The 19,287-nt window shown below is 33.7% G+C and overlaps 1 protein-coding gene across 6 annotated transcripts in view; it reads left to right on the top strand.

The window, feature by feature from the left end:
- ATRNL1 (attractin like 1) overlaps positions 1-19,287 on the top strand; it is a 774,559-nt gene that overhangs the window by 299,556 nt on the left and 455,716 nt on the right. For 5 of the 6 annotated variants that reach the window (XM_078434862.2, XM_078434861.2, XM_078434859.2 and 2 more), the window contains 2 exons: positions 3,624-3,702; positions 5,760-5,917. In XM_078434862.2, coding sequence (XP_078290988.2) covers positions 3,624-3,702; positions 5,760-5,917 — 237 coding nt within the window. Of the gene's footprint in view, positions 1-3,623; positions 3,703-5,759; positions 5,918-13,993; positions 14,054-19,287 lie in introns of those variants that run through there. The other variant, XM_078434863.2, reaches the window with a different exon arrangement.

Below are 19,287 nucleotides of genomic sequence, written 5' to 3'. Positions count from 1 at the left end.
TCATGTCTCAAGTTTTTTTAAGGACAGTGTTACCAGGAATAGTATTCCTCTTTGGTACATTTTTTCTTTCAAAACTTTTAATAGGGCTTCTTTGTATATGATAAGTAACTTTACTCTTTCTTGCTTTCAAAATCCTGTCTTTGACTTTTAACAATTTTATTTGATTTCTTTATGTTCATCTTCCTTTTGTTTTCTTCAGCTTCATGAATCTAGATGTTTGTACTTCTTAGATTTGGGACATTTTAGGCCATTATTTCTTTAAATAAATAAATTTCTGCCCCTTTCTTTCTCTTCTCTAAGATCTATATTGTATATATATAATATATATTAGTTATATTATATATGTAATATATATATATATATAATTTTTTTCCTTGATTGTATTCCATAAGTCCATTAGGCTTTCTTCACTCTTTTTCTTTCTCTTTTCTTTTTGTTCCTTTGGCTAGTTAACTTCAGATGATTTGAGTTCATGGATTCTTTCTTCTACTTGGTCAAGTTTGTCATTAAAACTATATATTGAATTTTTCAGTTAATTTATTGTATTCTTCTGCTCCAGAATTTCTGTGGTTCCTTTTTATAGTTCTGTCCCTGTCTGTTGCATTGACATTTTGTTCATATATTGTTTCCTTGGTTTCATTTAATTATCTTTCTTTGGTCTCTTATTCCTTCCTTATTACTTCTTTAATACAATTATTTTGAATCATTTGGCAGACAATTCTAGATCTCCATTTCTTTAGGGTCAGTTACTGGAGATTTATTTTGTTCCTTTAGTTATGTCATATTTCCCCCATACTTAATTTCCCTTGTAGCTTTGCACTGGTGTCTGTGTTTTTGAAGAAACAACTACTTTTCCCAGTCTTTATTGACTGGCTTCAAAGGGAAAGACCATCAGTTAGCCCAGCTAGAAGATACTGGGAGCATCAGAAACCTTTTCTGTGATTAATCATGTTCCACAACTTTTCCTTTTCTTCGAAGGGGAGTAGTCTTAGGGTTACATGCCTTCTCTCAGTTTCACAGAGCAATTCTGGCTGTAGTGAGCTGCCTGCCTTTTTCCCCTTGGGCGGTACACAGAAAATTCATGGTGTTGGATGCACATTCCATTCTCTTCCTTCCTGGAGGAGAAGTCTCAAGGTTGTGCATCTTCTCCTAATCTTGAGGAGCCATGCCAGCAGCAGTAAGCCACCCACTTACTTTCTTTATTTTTAGCTACTGTCAGATGTCCAAACTATGCTTGTTCTCTTAGTGCTCTGGGTGAGGTAAATCAGAAACAGATCCTTTAGGCAGTGCAATGAAAGGCCAGGGATGTTGGATATATGCTACATTCTCTCTCTTCCCTGTGGGAGAAGTCAAAGCCAAGGTGTTCTCTATAATGCTGAGTGCTGCCTTGGGGCAGAGGCTGAAATGGGTAAAGTGAAATTGTTCTTCTTACTGATTATAAGGTGGCTATTCTTCATTTTATATTAATCTTTGGTACTGGAACTTTTTAACTAGATTTTGATTCTTTCATAAAGTTATTTTGGCCCATACAACATTGTTAAATCAGTGTTTTTATGGAGGATAAGGGCTGTGACTTCCTATTTCACCATCTTACTAATGTCACTTTGTTTTGCTGTTTTTAATTATATCTTAATCTATCTTTTAAGTCCATATCATATATTTTAATAGTTTTTTTAAATAGATGAAACCTCAAAATATATCTTGCCATTTGCTAGCTTCTCTAAAGTATTTTATTGGACTTGCCAACAAATAATATAATTTCTTAAATTTTTCTTTTACAGTAAAGTAGGGTCTCTTCTCAAAAAGTAGAACAGTTCATTTAATGTTATGCCTTATTCTTTAGATTTTAAGACGTGTCTATATTCTTTGGAATACATTTAACATTTTGACTTTTAAATAAGAATTTTAAAGTATAATGTTTTAAGTATAACCCTCTTTTTACTTATCTTGTGTTTTTTTTAACCAAGACATTAGAAATGTCAGAAACCCCATTGTTCACTGTAATAAGAAAGATTTTATAAATGCACCGTAATCACCATTGACTTCTTTTTCATTGTAAAATATACATAAAATAAAATTTATAATTTTAATCATTTTTAGGTATGCCATTCGGTGGCATTAAGTACAATTACAGTGTTGTGCAACCCATCACCACTATCTATCATCAATTTTTTTTTTATCATTCCAAACAGAATTTCTGTATCCATTAAGCAATAATTCCTCATTTCTTCCCTTGGCCACAGTCCCTTTATTCTACTTTCTGTCTCTGAATTTGTATATTCTAAGTACCTCACATGTACAACCATACAATATCTGTCCTTTTGTGTCTGGCTTATTTCACTTAGCCTAATATTTCCAAGGTTCAGCCATGTTGTAGTGTGCATCAGAATTTCATTTTTTACCATTGGCCTCTTGAATGTTTAATAGCGATTACAAACTTACGTACTTCTTTGAAGACATGAGAAATTTTATTATACTTGGAACATCGGGAATGTGAATACCATTTTTCCACAATATTATCCATAGTATCACATGTGTAGGTCCAGATTAGGCATAATTTTAGTTTGCTTCTCTCTTGACCATCCTCTCCTTTTTCAGTTTCCTGAAAATATCAACTGGTTCCAAATGTCACAGCTTTCTGTTTTATATCTACTGTCTTGTCTAGTAGAAGCCAATAGCTCAGACACATTTTCTTTGAAACTGTAGGATGCTAAACTAAGCATGAGAGTTGCCTCTAAGAATGCTTGTAATATCATTATACGTAATTTTATAAATATAATTCATAGTTAAAGATATACTCAACTTGGAACAGTTAGTGAAATTAATATGTGGTCAGGGCTTCCTACTTATCCTAAATAAAAGATAATAATAAATAGATGCCTTAATTATTGATTCATTTCCTACATTTTGACAACAGATTTAATTTAATCCATTTTTATCTGAGAGTTCTAGTTTATGTAATTTATGTTTTTTTGTTTTTTGTTTTTTTCACTACAAAAGGTGTGTATAAGGGACGCCTGGGTGGCTCAGCTGGTTGAGTGTCCGACCTTGGCTCAGGTCATGATCTCATGGCTCATGAGTTCTAGCCCCATGACAGGCTCTGTGCTGACAGCTCAGAGCCTGGAGCCTGTTTCAGATTTTGTGTCTCCCTCTCTCTCTGCTCCTACCCCACTCACACTCTGTCTCTCTTTCAAAAAGAAAATAAACAAAAAAAGTGTAAAAAACCAATGTGTAGTAATACAATAAATACCTAACAAAAAGTTTTTCAATAAAACAACAATCTTACATTGGTGTAAAATTACTTTGGACTAATTAAAACCTGTACCGTTTACATATTAACTACAGGTAAGCAAGAGAATCAAAATACAAACAATGAATTACAGCTCCCCTGGCTTACAGACAGAAGGCTAGATTATAGTAGAGAAGATAAATGGAAACTTTAAACTACCTTTGAATTTATCACCTATATTTTTTCATTAAAATGGTGTAATTGACATCTACACTTGGTTGAATACTGACAAAATGTATCCAGTCTGTGAATTGTAGCATGGGCATAATTAAAACATAAAACGTTATTTAGTGTAGTTTGATTTTTGTAACCCTAATATTTTCTTTCTTGGTAGTCAAACAAAAATTTGGATATTTCGATTAATGCATCAAACAACTTTAATCTCAACATTACATGGTCAGTTGGTTCAACAGGTAAGAGAATTTTGTTGTCACATCTTTTACATTTGTTTGTATATGGAAGATGTTCTAACATGATCTTTTTTTTGTTAATTCAAAAAATTGAAATTAAAATATATATGTCATAATAATTGTGCTGGTTCAGGTACAAGTAATAAGTAGCATTATTAATAAAGTTTCATTATTTTAACTTTGTCCCTTATTCAATTAAATTAGATGGGTAACAAATATTATACACCACTTAATTTTTTAAAAAGACATTGTTATGAATTGCTATGATTTTAATTCAGATAGAGTACTTCTTTAATGATTGGGACTGTGATTTCAATTATTTGACTCACTATCATGAAGCTATAAATTTAATTATTAACCTTAATATTGATATAAGACAAATTCTGTGCATGTTGATGAATTAATAGGTTTTTATTCCTTTCAAACTTAGAAATATACCAACACCTTTGTCAGCTTTGGTGCTGAGAAAGGGTTAAAAAAACCCTCTCCTTAATATGTCTTCTGTAATAAGTTTTAGAACTTGAAAATTTAGACTTTTAAAAAATAGAACCAAGATGAAATACAAACTGTCTGTTGGATTATGAAAAAGTATGCTCACTTTTTTTTGTATTTACATACTAAGAAATTCTATTGATTTTTATTTTCTGTATCAAAGCTATACTGTTGCACAATGTGTTGGAATCCTCTTTAAAGAAAACATGTGGATTCTGGGGTGCCCGGGTGTCCAGACAGTTGGGCATTCAGCTCTTGGGCTCTTGATCTCAGGGTCGTGAGTTCTAGCCCCATACTATGGCTCCACACTGTGCACGGAGCCTACTAAAAACAGAAAGAAAGAAAATATATGTATTCTTAGGTCATTATGCTCTTTTAATATGTAGAAGCATGGAGACATAGAATTCAAGAGTGAGATAGTCTTTGCAATTCTAGATCCTATATTACATGTGTTAAAAAAATGAGAAGTTTGGGCAAATATATACACATTTTGCTACAATGGTGTCCACCTTATAGTAAAATCTTGGGACTGTGAGCTTCATTAATTAAGAATTCATGAAAACTTGGATTACTAATTTGAAAATTACATTGGCATAGTAAACTGACTCCAAAAGTGTTCTAAAATCTGTCAACAAAAATATACAAACCTCTACAATTAGATTAAATGATGATTTTATCATGCAAGAAATTACTTGTAACTTTCAGATTCCCAAAACCAAATCTCGGAAATTTTGATTTATCAGATTGGGAGATGGGTTCATGAAACCTGCTTTTTAAAACAGCAACCCAGGTGCTTTTGGAATAGGTGATGAGTTAGAAATTAATTCAGTTGCCCAGTATACTAATTCTAAATATTTTTACCGTTTGTTAAAGTAGAGGGCTTGGTAAGATTGTTGGAAATGCTTTGTTCCATTTGGTTAATTTCAGTAAATATTTATTGAGTATGCAATATGTGTTTAACTAATTTGAACATTTATCGCATGTTTTAAATTATAGCCTCGTTTCAATTTATTCAAAGTAGTGATGGTTCAATTTGTGGTTAAGACAAATAAATTGATTTCTTTTCTATGTTTTAATTGGATTGAGACATGTGAAATATGTCCTGATTTGTTTTGAGAGGCTCTGTGGAGTAGTGAATAGAAAGAATTCAGGGTCTGGAGCTAATGGATACGTGAGTTCCAAAGAGAAATTTACCAATTCAGTAGCTAGAAAATTAAGGCAAGTGTTTTAATCTTTCTGAGGCTCAGGTTTAAATTTGAAAAAAGAGATGGAATACCTTGGGGGTAAAATTGTTATCAGAGAAGAATAGAAAGTTTCTTCACCAGTGCCTAGTCCATAGCACTTACTTAATCAGTGGTATCATTTAAAAAATAATTTTATACTGTTTCCATTACATTTATGATTAATCTTATTTCTCCTTTGTCACTGTAAATACTAAAGAAGTTTATTTTGATAATTGTTTTTATAAGTGTAGTTATAAAAATTAAGTAAATATCTATTTTTAAGTTAAAATATCCTTTTTTCCTAATATGAAAAGTTACAGTTTGTTTTTATTATTTACATTTTAGCTGGAACAATATCTGGGGAGGAGACTCCTATAGTGTCCAAGACTAATATAAAGGAATACAGAGATAGTTTTTCCTATGAAAAATTTAACTTCAGAAGCAATCCTAACATTACATTCTATGTGTATGTCAGCAACTTTTCCTGGCCTATTAAAATACAGGTAAGTGTTAATAGTATTTAACATAATGACCATTGAATATTTTTTTTTTACAAAAACAGTGCTACTTTTGTTCAAAGTAATGATATGGATAAGATTTTTATTTCTCAAAAAACATGAAAAATGTATGTACCCTTGATAAAAAAGGGTACGTTGAATGTTTATAAAAATAATTCATACTTATGATATTGAATCAATCGGTGTACAAATTTTTCAGTGAAATCATATTCTACAAATGCATCAAGGGTCGCCTCGGTGGCTCAGTCGGTTAAGCGTCCGACTTCAGCTCGAGTCATGATCTAACGGGTTCATGGGTTCAAGCCCTGTGTGGCGCTCTGTGCTGACAACTCAGAGCCTGGAGCCTGCTTCGGACTCTGTGTCTCCCTCTGTCTCTGCCCCTCCCCCCTCACGCTCTTTTCTGTCTCTCTCATAAATGAATAAACATTTAAAAAAATGCATCAACACTTGAAATAATTAGATTGGGTTTTTTGATTAAGTGTGTATTTCACCTGAGGGTTAGATACTCTCTTCCTACAACTCTACTTAAAATTATTTGCTGTCTTTAGAATCTCATTTTTGCTTTATTATATACTGAACATTATTTAAACTTTCATTAAAAATTTAAGGTAAGCAACTTAACAGTTCTTTAAGATTCACTGCCTCTCACTATTGATTTCTTAATGCTATATATGTACATATTTCTTTCTTTTTATCTTTCACTTTGTATATTTCAGTTTTTATTGTGTTTAGTGATAGGCTGCAAAAGGCTTTAGATTTATTGCTAGGAAAACATTTAGGAAGTTCTTTCTATCTTGAAATATTCAGGGTTTGTGCTCTTAATTTATGCTTTTATGAAAGAAAAGCCTGTATGTTGTAATGTTGGAATTTGTTCATATACTGATTCTTTTATGATTGGTTATTTGATTAGATGGAATTCAGATTATTATTTGGAATATCTCATACATATCAAGCTCTGTGCTAGGTTATTATGTTTTAAAAACTTTTAAAATTTACATGGTGTACCTGGGTAACTCAGTTGGTTAAGTGTCCAACTCCTGATTTCAGCTCAGGTCATGATTTCATGGTGGTGAGATCGAGCCCCATGTCAGGCTCTGTGCTGGGCGTGGAACCTGCTGAAGATTCTCTCTCTCCCTCTCCCTCTCCCTCTGTCCCTCCCCTGTTCACATACATGCACACATCCACACATATTCTTCTCTCAAAAAAATTATAGATTTTTTTGATTCCAATCTATACACAAAGGAATTCCCTTTTATATTAATGACAGTTTATGATCTGTGACTGAAAATGTTTGTACGGGTTTTAGTTTTAGGTTTCAAGTTTTTATTCAAATTCTAGTTAGTTAATATCCAGTATAATATTGGCTTCAGGAGTAGAATCTAGTGATTCGTCACGAGTGCCCTCTTTAATACCCATCACTCATGTAGCCCACCCACCTCCCTCCATGGAGGGAGGTATATTCTGAGGTATACAGAACTATACCTCAGTTCTGTATAGTTAAGAGTCTGTTTTATGGTCTGCCTCTCTCTTTCTTCTCCCCCACCCATGTACATCTTTTCATCTATTATATTCCACATGAGTGAAATAATATGGTATTTATCTTTTCTCTGACTTACTTACTTTGCTTAGCATAATACACTCTAGCTCCATCCATGTTGTTGCAAATAGCAAGATTTCTTTCATTTTGATGGCTGAGTAATATTCCTGTGTGTGTGTGTGTGTGTGTGTGTGTATGTGTACGTACATACATGCATATATACTACATCTTATTTATCCATTCATCAGTTGATGGACATTTGGGCTCTTTCCATACTTTGGCTATTATTGAAAATGCTGCTATAAACATCAGAGTACATGTGTCCCTTTGAATCGGTATTTTTGTATCCTTTTGATAAATACCAGTAGTGAATTGATGTATCATAGGGCAGTTCTATTTTTAACTATTTGAGGAGCCTCCATATTGTTCTCCAGATTGGCTGCATTAGTTTGCATTCCCACCAACAGTGTTAATGGGTTCCCCCTTTCTCTGCATCCTAACCAACATTTGTTGTTTCCTGTGTTGTTAATTTTAGCCATTCTGACAGGTGTGAGGAGGTTATCTCATCATGGTTTTAACTTATATATCCCTGATGATGAGTGATGTTGAACAACTTTTCATGTGTGTGTTGGCCATTTGTATGTTTTCTTTGGAAAAATATCTACTCATGTCTTCTGCCCATTTCTTAACTGGATTATTATTATTTTTTAATATTACTTTTTATGTGATTTGTGGGAACACAGTATTTTTAAAAGTCATATATTTATGAGAAAATTGTCTTTACTTTTAAGGCTAATTTAACGTCTAAATTAAGGAAATTACTTAACTATTCAAGAAATATTATAAATTACTACTCAGTAATGGGAATTATTTGATAAACTTATTTCTTCATTGTATGGTGATTTATTTCAACACTGTTATAGTCCAAAAATGCTGGAAATATTTCCATATAGTTTTAAAAAATTTTGACATTGATGATGTTAGATATATCATTATATTTTCTAAGATTTATACAGAAATATGAATCAGATTTCCCTTGGCCAATTGAAATTATGTTCAAAGGCAACCAAAGGGCTCATCTATTAACCTTATTAAGTAGTAATTAAAATTGATACAATTGTTACATTTTTAATTTTTTTTTATGTTCTTCATGTCTTGGTTATCTAATTATTTCATTTTTAAGCAAATTACATAGTTACATAGAATTTTAATGAATATTTAATGACTAAATACTAACTTTTTAAATTGGATTTTCATTTGAGAACATACTAGTAATATATTCTAGGAGCCAAACCTGAATGTGTAATAAAGTTGAAATATTCCACTCTCCCTAAATAATAAAATTTAGAGTCCAGTTGTGATGGTCAAAATGAGTAGAGCTGAATTCCTACTCTATGATTAATAAAGTCATTGCATTAGTTCTGAGGAATATGTCATATTAAAGCATATGAGTATGTGTGTTTTTTGGGACTATAATAAACTTTAATTATTAAATATAAAATAGTAAGATTATTTTATTTAGTATATATTTGCTAATAGAATTGAAATCCACTTTTGAATCCAATCCACTTTTGAATGTTTAATCAATCTTGTTATATAGGGATAAGCTCCGCTTGGTCATTTATTTTGTCATGCATCATTGTATTTGCTTTTTTAAAATTTTGTTAAGAATTTTTATACCTATATTTATGAGGGCTATTAGTCTATAGCTTTCTATTCTTGTAATGTTGTTTGACTTTGTATCATTGTACTGCTGGTCTTATAAAATGAATGGGAAATATTACTTCCTCTGTAATTTACTGAAATATCTGTGTGTAATTGTTATTATTATTTTTTCTTAAATTTGTGGTAGAATTCAACACAATGTATTTGGACTAATACACCTTTCTTTGTGGGAAGGTTTTAACTAAAAATCCAATTTCTTTAATAGATTTAGAGCTTTTCTGGTTATTTCTTTTGGAGTGAGCTCTATCGATTTGTGTCTCCCAGTTGTATTTCTCCCATTTGATTTAATTTGTAGAATTTATTGGCAAAAGATTAATAATATTCACATGTTATTTAGTGATGTCATCACTCTCATTTCTGATATTCATAATTTGTTTCTCCTCTCTCTATTTTTTTCCCCTTTGTCAGTTTGGCTAGAGAGTTGTCACTTTCATTGATTTTTTTTAAGGGAACAGATGGTTTCATTTATTTTCTCTATTTTTTTAATTTCATTAATTTCTACTCTTTATTCCCTTTCTTTTGCTTACTTTGAGTAAATTGTTCCTCTTTTCTTGTTTCTTAAGGTGAAAACTGTCTAATTTCCTTTTTTTAAGTTTATTATTTTGAGAGAGAGAGAGAAAGAAAGAGAGACAAGCAAGTGGGGTGGGGGGCAGAGAGAGAGGGAGAGAGAATATCAAGCAGGCTTTTTTCTGGTTGACTTCAAATTTCAGAGCGTTGGAGTCTGAAAATATGCATGGTATGATCTCAGTCTTTTTGTACTGCTCAAATAAACCTTCTGCCCCCTTTCCCCTTCTCTTTTTCTCTGAGGCTCATATGATATGAATGTTATTATGCTTTATGGAGTTGTTGAGTTCCCTATGTCTACTTTTGTGATCCAATATTTTTCTTTCCCTCTTCTTTTCAGCTTCATTATTTTCTATAATTTTACCTTCTATGATATTTATAAATTCTTCTGTTTCTTCTGCCCTTGTGTTCACTAGAACCAATTGGTTTTGCCTCTTGGTTACAACATTTTTTATTTTCAGCAAGACTAGCTGTTAGGTCTTTTATCTCTGCGTAAGGGACTGCCTGATGTCTTCTATGCTTTTCTTAAGTCCAACTAGGATCCTTATGATTGTTGTTTTAAATTCCTGATCGGGGGCACCTGGATTGCTCAGTTGGTTGAGTGTTTGACTTCAGCTTAGGTCATGATCTCATGATTTGTTCATTTGAACCCCAAGTCAGGCTTTGCGCTGACAGTGCAAAGCCTGCTTCAGATTCTCTCTCTACCTCCCTCTGCCCCTCCTCCACTAGTGCTCTTTCTCTCTCAAAAATCAACATTGCAAAAAAATAATAAAAAAATAAATTCTTGATCAGGGATATTACTTACATCTATTATTTCAATTAGATTTCTGGCTGTGACCTTTTCTGGTTCTTTCTTTTAGGATGAATTCCTCCATCTTGGCGTTTTGTCTAGGTCTCTGTCTTCTTTGTGTCAGGAAAGCCTCATATGTTTTTTGTTTCTGAGAGTAATGACTTTATTAGGTCATATGCTTTCCAGGTCTGGTGCTTCAGGAAGTTTGTGGTGTATGCTGTGTGTGCTCTGCTGTTGTGTTTTGGCTTTGCAGCCCTCTACGGTCAGTAGACTTGGTCCACGCAGGAGGTTTTTGCGGGTCTTCTGGGGCAGGGACCCACTTCTTTTCTGGCTCTCAGGCACACTTGTCCTAGTATAGACGTACCTGCAGAGCACAGCAGGGTGGAACTTGGGCTAAGCAGCTTAGGCCTCTGCTGTGGGCACTGTTCTGCTCACTAAAGTCAGTTTGTACTAATGGGCAAGGGAGAAAAATGTCGCCAGCCTGTGTGCTCGTCATTGGAAAGGGGAGTTTGCATCGGCCACTGTCCAGGAAGTCCTCAGAACAATGAACAGTCTCCCCTCATGTGTCCCATGCCTCCCTTAGATTCCCGCTTTCACCCTGTGTTCGGCTGTCTGCCTGCCCAGCAGTGCAGTGCACCTGTGTTTACCACAGCCACACTGGCTGAGTTTCCAAACTCCAAATTCTAGGGATCTGGTGTGTTGGTGACCCACACTGTTCCTCGGGGGAAGGGTCAGACCAGGCTGGTGTCCAGGCTAACAGCCCTCAGCAGGTGTCTCTTCTCCTATGCTAAGGAATGGGGCAGTGCAGTATTGCCCAATGGCTCTTTTGTCTTCTGAGAGTTAGTGTTACCTCTCCCAAATGCACTCCAGGAAGGGAAACCATCTCTCCAGGTGTGACCCAGGGGATCCTCAGACTGCTCTGTCCCCACTAGGGCCTCTGCCCTCCTCCACAGGAGCACTCCTGTGCCTGCCAGGCTCCACACCGGCCATGGCATGGGCTTCTAAAACTTCAGTCTTAGAGTTTCACTGGTTTTAAAAATTCATGATAATTAGCTCCTCTTGTTTTCCTGGTCGGTGGTTTTGGGAAAGTATTTTTCTTGTGCAGTCCCCTGTACTCTGCTGTCTCTCGCCCTCTCTCCTCTCTCTGTGATCAGGGCTCCTTCTCCTCCATTGCACACACGATTCTTGTGGGCCCCAGATCACATCTTCGCATCTCATACTTCCATTTTTTTTCTTAGTCCTAAGATCGATTTCTTGGGTGTTCAGAATGATTTGATATTTATCTAGCTGTGTTCAAGGGATGAAGCAAGCATAGCATCGTCCTACTCCTCCTCCCTCTTGACTCCCTCTCTAGTAAGCTATAGCATGCTGTATCATTTTTCATCCTTTTATTTTAATCTATTTTTGCTTTTATATTTAAAGTGGGTATCTTTTAGACAGCATGGAGTTTCTCCAATCTTAAACCATGTACATGTGACATACTTATATTTATATCTTTTGATTTAAATCTTATTATTTGTTTATTATTTTTCTTTTGGTCTTTATTCCTTGTTCTTTTTCTGCCTTTTTAAATTGAGCATTTTTTTATGATTTCATTTTATTCTGTCTGTTGGCTTATAGCTACAGTTCCATATTGTGTTATTTTATTCATATACTGTAAAACCTTGGTTTGTGAGCATAATTCATTTCAGAAACATGCTTGTAATCCAAAGCACTCATGTATCAAAGCAGATTTCATAACCATTGGCATAGTTATGATCATATGATGTTCGGCATCACGTACTATTCATATTGCAAGACATCACTCATTTATCAAGTTGAAATTTATTAGAAATGTTTGTCTGTCTTGCGGAGCACTTGCAAAACAAGTTACTTACAATCCAAGGTTTTACTGTACTTCTTAAATTTTTCATTGTTTACTTACAGGTAGTGTTACATCACTCAATTTTTTTAATGTATTAAACTTAAGGGGTGCCTGGGTGGCTCAGTCGTGTGAGCATCCAACTTTGGCTCAGGTCACGATCTCTCAGTTCCTGAGCTCAAGCCCTGCTTTGGGCTCACTGTGGTCACAGAGCCCATTTTGGATCCTCTGTCCTCCTCTCTTTCTGCCCCTCCCCCTTTTGTGCGTGTGTGTGTGTGTGTGTGTGTGTGTGTGTGTGTGTGCCCTCTCTCTCAAAAATAAACATTAAAAAAAATTAAAAAAACAATAAAAAAATTCATCTTTCCTCTTTCCTTTTTGTAGAATCTGATTTCTATCTTGTATCATTTTCCTACTGTCTAAGGGGCTCAAGGACTTACACACTCAGTGTAGATCTGCTGACAATGAATTATATCATTGTGTATTCTGAAAATGTCTTTATTTCACTTTTGGGGGGGGTTGAAGAATTCTAAACTGTAGCGTTTTTCTTTCTTTCCTTTCAAAGATGTTTCTCCAGTGTCCATTGGCTTGCATTGTTCTTAATGAGAAATCTGCTCTTAACCTTATTCTTTGTATGTGATGGTTTTTTTTCCTCTCTCTGCATTTTTTTTTTCTCTTTTTCACTCTTTTTGGCCAATTTGATAATGGTGTACAGAAGTTTGGTTTCTTCTTGTTTCTTGTGGATGGGTTTTACTGAATTTTATGTACAAATAAAATTATACTCATCACCAGATTTGGAAAACCATATTTCTCAATTGTTTTTTTCCACTACGCCTTTCTTCTCCTTTGGGAATTGCAATTGTATGTATATCAGACTGCTTGAAATTGTTCCTTGGCTTCCTAATGCTCTGTTTCTGTTTTTTATTCATTCTTTTTTTTTCTCTTTGTGTTTCATTTGGGATATTTTCTTTTCCTGTAATTGAAATTTATTAATCTTTTTTATAGTGTCCAATTTCATATTAATCACATTCAGTGTATATTTCATCTCAGATATTATATTTTTTAGCTTGAGAATTCTGATGAGGTTTTTTAGAAAATATCTTCCATGCCTCTATTTAACATACTCTGTTCTTTTTCTGCCTTCTTTAATAAATGGAATATGGTTATTATAACTCTTCTATAAATTATCTACAAATTCTGTAATTTGTATGTCTTCTGAGTTTCTTTTCTGTTGTTTTATTTTCCTGCTCCTTATGGGTCATATTTTGATTAGATACGAAACATTCTGAATTTTACCTTTTTGGGTGGTAGGTATGTATCTATTTTGTTAAATAAATTTTAGCTTTGTTTTGGGATGGAGCTAATTTTCTTGTAAAAAATGTCTTTACAAGGCTTACTTTTGTTTTGTTAGGTAGGAACAAAGCAGCACTTAACCTGGTGTTAATTTTTCATTACTGAGGCTCTGTTCTTTTGGGTACTGTATTTTATGATGTATGAATTATAAGGTTTTCCACTCTGACTCTCAGGACCATGAAATATTCCCAACTCTGTGTGAGTTTTGAGAATTATTTTCTCTGTTCCTTTCAGATGGATTTTTCCCCAATGTTGGATAGTTTCTTTGTCAGTAAGTAATCTTCACCTGACGACTCAAGGGGATCCTCAGAAAATCTCCATAGCACTCTAGGAAGTTCTGTCTTCTCTAGTATACTTTCCTATAAACTCTAGCTACCTTGGCCTCTGCAGATTGTCAGTTTTATCTCCTCAACTCCAGAAAATTTCTGGGATACACATGTGTTCACTGTCCTTTTGATGCAGCCTCAAAATCACAATAATCTGTGACATTTAAATGCTCACCTCATTTTTTTTCTCCACTCAGGAATTACTGTCCTACACTGCTTGATATCATTTCATATGTTTTATTTATTTTACTTGTTGTTTTTGCAGAAGGATAAATTTATTCCCTCCATTTTGGAAGGAGGTAGATATTCTACATGTAATTATGAATAAATTATGAATAAATTATGTAAATATGAATAAATATACTGTCCATAGGTTTGTTCACCAAATGCGTGAACCACATATATAGTAACTATATATGTTGCTATAATTCTATATAGTCACTATATATACAACATATATAACTATATATATTACTATGACTATATATAGTTACTGTATATGTGGTTTTATGTTTTTGTTTGTAACATGTTTTATTTAGTAGCTTAGATTTAAGCTTCCAAGTAACTGTAGGTAAATGATAGTCAGGTTGTAGACATATGTCTATGTATTTTAGATTTCAAAAGTACATACTACTGTGGATTCCAAGCTGCAAGTTATGAGAAAATTTACAATCCGTAGATAAAATTGTTCATAAATATTTACAAACTACACTCAATGGAAGTAGTTATTTTGAAAAGTGGCTGAAATAAAAAAAGTGCAAAAAAACTAATTTCTATTGAAAAATATCCATATAACCATGAGATACCAAGAAATTTCTAAAAATAAATATCACTGTTTTCTTTTCACAGAATTGTATCAGTGATATTTCTAACAAGCAAACATTGTTTTTGAGATAAAGTAACACTTAACTTTTATGATCACTTTTACTTAATTTATTTTAATACTTGTATCAATAGGGTTACTGTATAGGGAGAGAACATTGTGAATATAGTTAAAAGAAAGCACTTCAGGTTACTTTAGCCTTTCTGTCTGCAATTTAATTCTTTGAATTCTTACATGCTAAAACATAAAAGATGTATGAAGAGTTTAATATTTAATTATTTGTTGTTTGCATAACAAAATATCTTTTCATGTAAGCCAAACATTTCACATAGATTTTGCATGAATTAATATCAATAGTATTTTCATAATTTTATGTGGCAGTTTTTTCCATCACAATTCTTTTAAGCACTTTAAGTAGTAATGTTTGCACATATATTTGAATAGATTGAACAGATCAATTTAAAAGGTAATACTTGAATAAGGAGAAGTTTTTAATGATATGCAGGAAAGTAGAAAAATACTTCATTTAGGTTGATCCAACTTGAGTCTAATCTTGTTATTAAAGGATGAACCTTACTTGTATGATAATAGAACTCTATATGTTATGAACTGTATAATGAACAAAATAAAAAGACATAGTAATGGTTGTTGCTTATTAAAGTAGCTTCTGTGTTTTGAGTCAGTGAAAAACTTATAAAAATTTATTTAACTTTATAAGTGAAAAACTTATAAAGTAGTACTTACAGAAATGGCAGCTGTTGAACATTTGTATAAAATTTTGGCTACACTTTCAAGCCATTTCTAAGTTTCAATCATATATAAGACATTTTGCTAGTGAATAGAATAGGATACAATGTAGTCTCTACCCTTATGTAGTTCACAGAATATATTAATAAGCATTCTTTCAGTTGTAGATATCGAAATACAGCTTTAAATTACCTTTAAAGTAAAACAAGGGACATTGTAGGCTTAGAAAACAGGGCATCCAGAGGAAATGCCTTTGGGAACTTCCAGGAACCCAATTTCACCTCTGATTGTATTTCCCAAAACTGCATCTCTTAACATCCATTCATGAGAAATACTCTCAACAAAGTAGGTTTAGAGGGAATGTTCCTCAATATAATAAAGGCCATACATGAAAAGCCCATAGCTACCCTTATCGTTAATGGGAAAAAACTGAGAGCTTTCCCCCTAAGGTCAGGAACAAGACAAGGATGTCTACTTTCATCACTGTTACCCAACATAGTATTGGATGTCCAAGCCACAGCAATCAGACAATAGAAAGAAATAAAAGGCATCTAAATCGGCAAAGAAGAAGTAAAGCTTTCACTATTTGTAGATGACGATACTATATATAAAACTATATCCCTTGGCATCCTTTATACTGTGTTATATAAATAATTATTGAATTGACTGAGTTTCACAATGTATGTTGACTGTGTTGTATTCTATTTTGGTTGCATTTATAGCATCCAAATTTAGCTATCCCAGAGATGAAAGGGAAAAGACTCTCTTAGTATCTTTATATAGAGTCCAGGGGCATATTTTGGTTTTGTTTAGGTCATAAAATGTTCTCTGAGCCATTTGTTGTATCAGCCATTTGTCACTGATATGGATGTGAAAGATATTTATGAGTTGGAGAGTTCTAGATTATATTTCCTTCTCTGTGATTTTTACAGAGATGATATTAAAGCAGGAAAAGTTCTTAGTAAGAGTTATGTTGAAGCAAGGTTTTGAAGGATAACTAGGAGTTCAGAAAAGGGATATTACATGAGAGGGAATTCTAGATAAGAAGAATGGGTTTTCAAAGTTATGATTAAGTAATTTTCATCAGGGAGCACATTGATTTTTAATGGTTGGAAAACAGGTTGTATGATAGCAACGTGATGGTGTTCGGTGATCAGGGTGGTGGTGTTGAGTATACAAGTGTGGTTGTTAGTACAGAGGAAATGTGGCAGAAAAATTTTCTTGGAACAAAATGATAAAGTATTTGCAGAGTTAATTATGAAATGTGCATTTTAGAAAGAAAATTCTGATGATCATCTGGCTGAAGCCTTGGACTGTGAAGAATTTTTCTGAAAATTAAATCTAAGTTGTATTTATTATAATTTTTATTTAGTTTTTTAAATCTGACATTTAAAAAAGGAATTTTGTATATTCTGAATTGCCAGCCAAAAAAATTAATAAGACTATCATCCTCAAGATCACTATTGACCTATTCCCAAAGAGGATGTTTCAACTTCAGTTTTTTGTTATTTTGCACATAATTTGGTAGATCTGTTTAAATAATCCAAAGCATTTCAAAATGCCTACCAAAGAGAGGAAATATTTTCCTAGGAGTATTTCTGAATTGAAATGTTTTTCAAAAGAGAAGAAAACCAAGAAACAAAGTCTTAACTATAGAGAACAATCTGATGGTGACCGGAGGGGAGGTCGGTGGGAGGATGAGTTAAAAAGGTGATGGGGATTAAGGAGGGCTCTTGTGATGAGCACAGGGTGTTGTATATAATGTACATTCACTAAATTCTATACCTGAAAGTAATATGACACTGTATGTTAACTAACTGGAATTTAAATAAAAACTTGAAAAAAGGGAAGAAATAATAAAATGTCTGTTTTTCTTTCTTTACTTTTATTCAAGTCAATAAATATTAATTGTATGCCTAGTATGTTGAGGCACTATACTACATATTAGGAAGAAATGTATTATTGCAATCCACATTGTCAATTTGTAATTTAAAATTTATTTCTTACTGTACTGTGATCTGATTTCTACTCATATTGCTCCTTTGCAACTACTGAGGCATAGGACATAGAAAACTTATAGACCTAAATTTTCAGCTTCTTGCTTCAGTCTTTTTTTTTAATGTTTATTTATTTGTGTGTGAGAGAGAGACAGAGTGCAAGTGGGGGAGGGGCAGAGAGAGAGTGAGACACAGAATCCAAAGCAGGCTCCAGGCTCTGAGCTGTCAGCACAGGGCCCAACACAGGGCTCGAACTCATGGACCATGAGATCATGGTCTGAGCCAAAGTCGAATGCTTAACCGACTGAGCCACCCAGGTATCCCTTCTTGCTCCAGTCTTAATTGACCTGTCAGCAGCATTATTTGATCCTGTTTTTAGAACACTGTCTCTTCTTTCTTTCCATGTCACTACATTCTCCTAATTTTCCTTCCTCCTTTCTCACCCAATTTTATTTATTTTTTAAGTATTTCCTTCTATCATCCCTTAGATCCCTGTGTTCCTTAGGGTGACATTTGAGATATTCTGCTCTTAGACAACAAATCTTCTGTTTTGGTTTCATTTACCATATAGTTTCAATGGTCACTTATGTACAGATTATTTATATATCAGTGTTACCAGTTCAGGCATTGCATGTATGTTCCAGTATATCTCGTACATCTTATTATCCATTGCTGCTTGTCTCAGACACCCACCCACTTTTGCTTGAACCACAGACTTGGGCTTGGATTGTTGGCCTCAATCTATTCTTTAGTGTACAGACATACAACACACACATTCAACTAATTGCATTGACAGTATTCCAATTTTTTCTTTGAAATGTCCAGTGACTCCATTAAAGGCAGCACCTATTTCTCTTGTCCTAAATATTGTTTTCCTTCAATCATTATATTACATTGATTGTATATATCATGCTGTAACCAGTATTATATTTCTAATATGCAAATTGAATCAGTTTATACCTACTTCTAAAAACCTTCAAAGGCATCTCATAACCCTACGATCAAGTTCAAACTGCTTAAAATGGCTTCTAAGCAGCTGCAAAAGTTAGTCCTGTCCATGTGTTTAGCCACATCTTACCAGACTTTCCTCTGAGTTCCACAATCTAGTAATACTATAATTCCTTCAGTTCTTTGAAAGTATTATGCTTTTTCTCTCCTCTAAGCTTTAATCTGTGCTTTCTTTCGTTTTCCTTTTCAACTTGATTTTTTTTAATATGAAATTTATTGTCAAATTGGTTTCCATACAACACCCAGTGCTCATCCCAACAGGTGCCCTCCTCAATGCCCATCACCCACTTTCCCCTCTCTCCCACCCCCCAACAACCCTCAGTTTCTTCTCAGTTTTTATCAACTTGATTTTTACTTCTCTTTCTCAGCTTGTAATATGCACTTATTTTTATCCTTCTGAGTCTGCAGTTACACTGTAGTACATCTGATTTAGGTTTAGCTCCACTGGATGTCTCTGATTCAAGTTTAAGACTATGGCTTGGGTTTGTGTCTACGCCGTGCATGTTCATTCTGGTGCCCAGATGAAGAGGTAGTGGGTCCTGAGGAAGTGGTCTCCTAAGAGTGGATCACATAAGACCAGATAAACAGGGCAAATACTTTTAAATCTCGATCCATATACTACATTGG

Source organism: Panthera onca, chromosome D2, assembly GCF_046562875.1.
Source record: "Panthera onca isolate mPanOnc1 chromosome D2, mPanOnc1 haplotype 2, whole genome shotgun sequence".
NCBI classification, from domain to species: domain Eukaryota; kingdom Metazoa; phylum Chordata; class Mammalia; order Carnivora; family Felidae; genus Panthera; species Panthera onca.
Note: the sequence above shows the minus strand (reverse complement) of the source record. Positions and strands in the feature narration are given on the sequence as shown.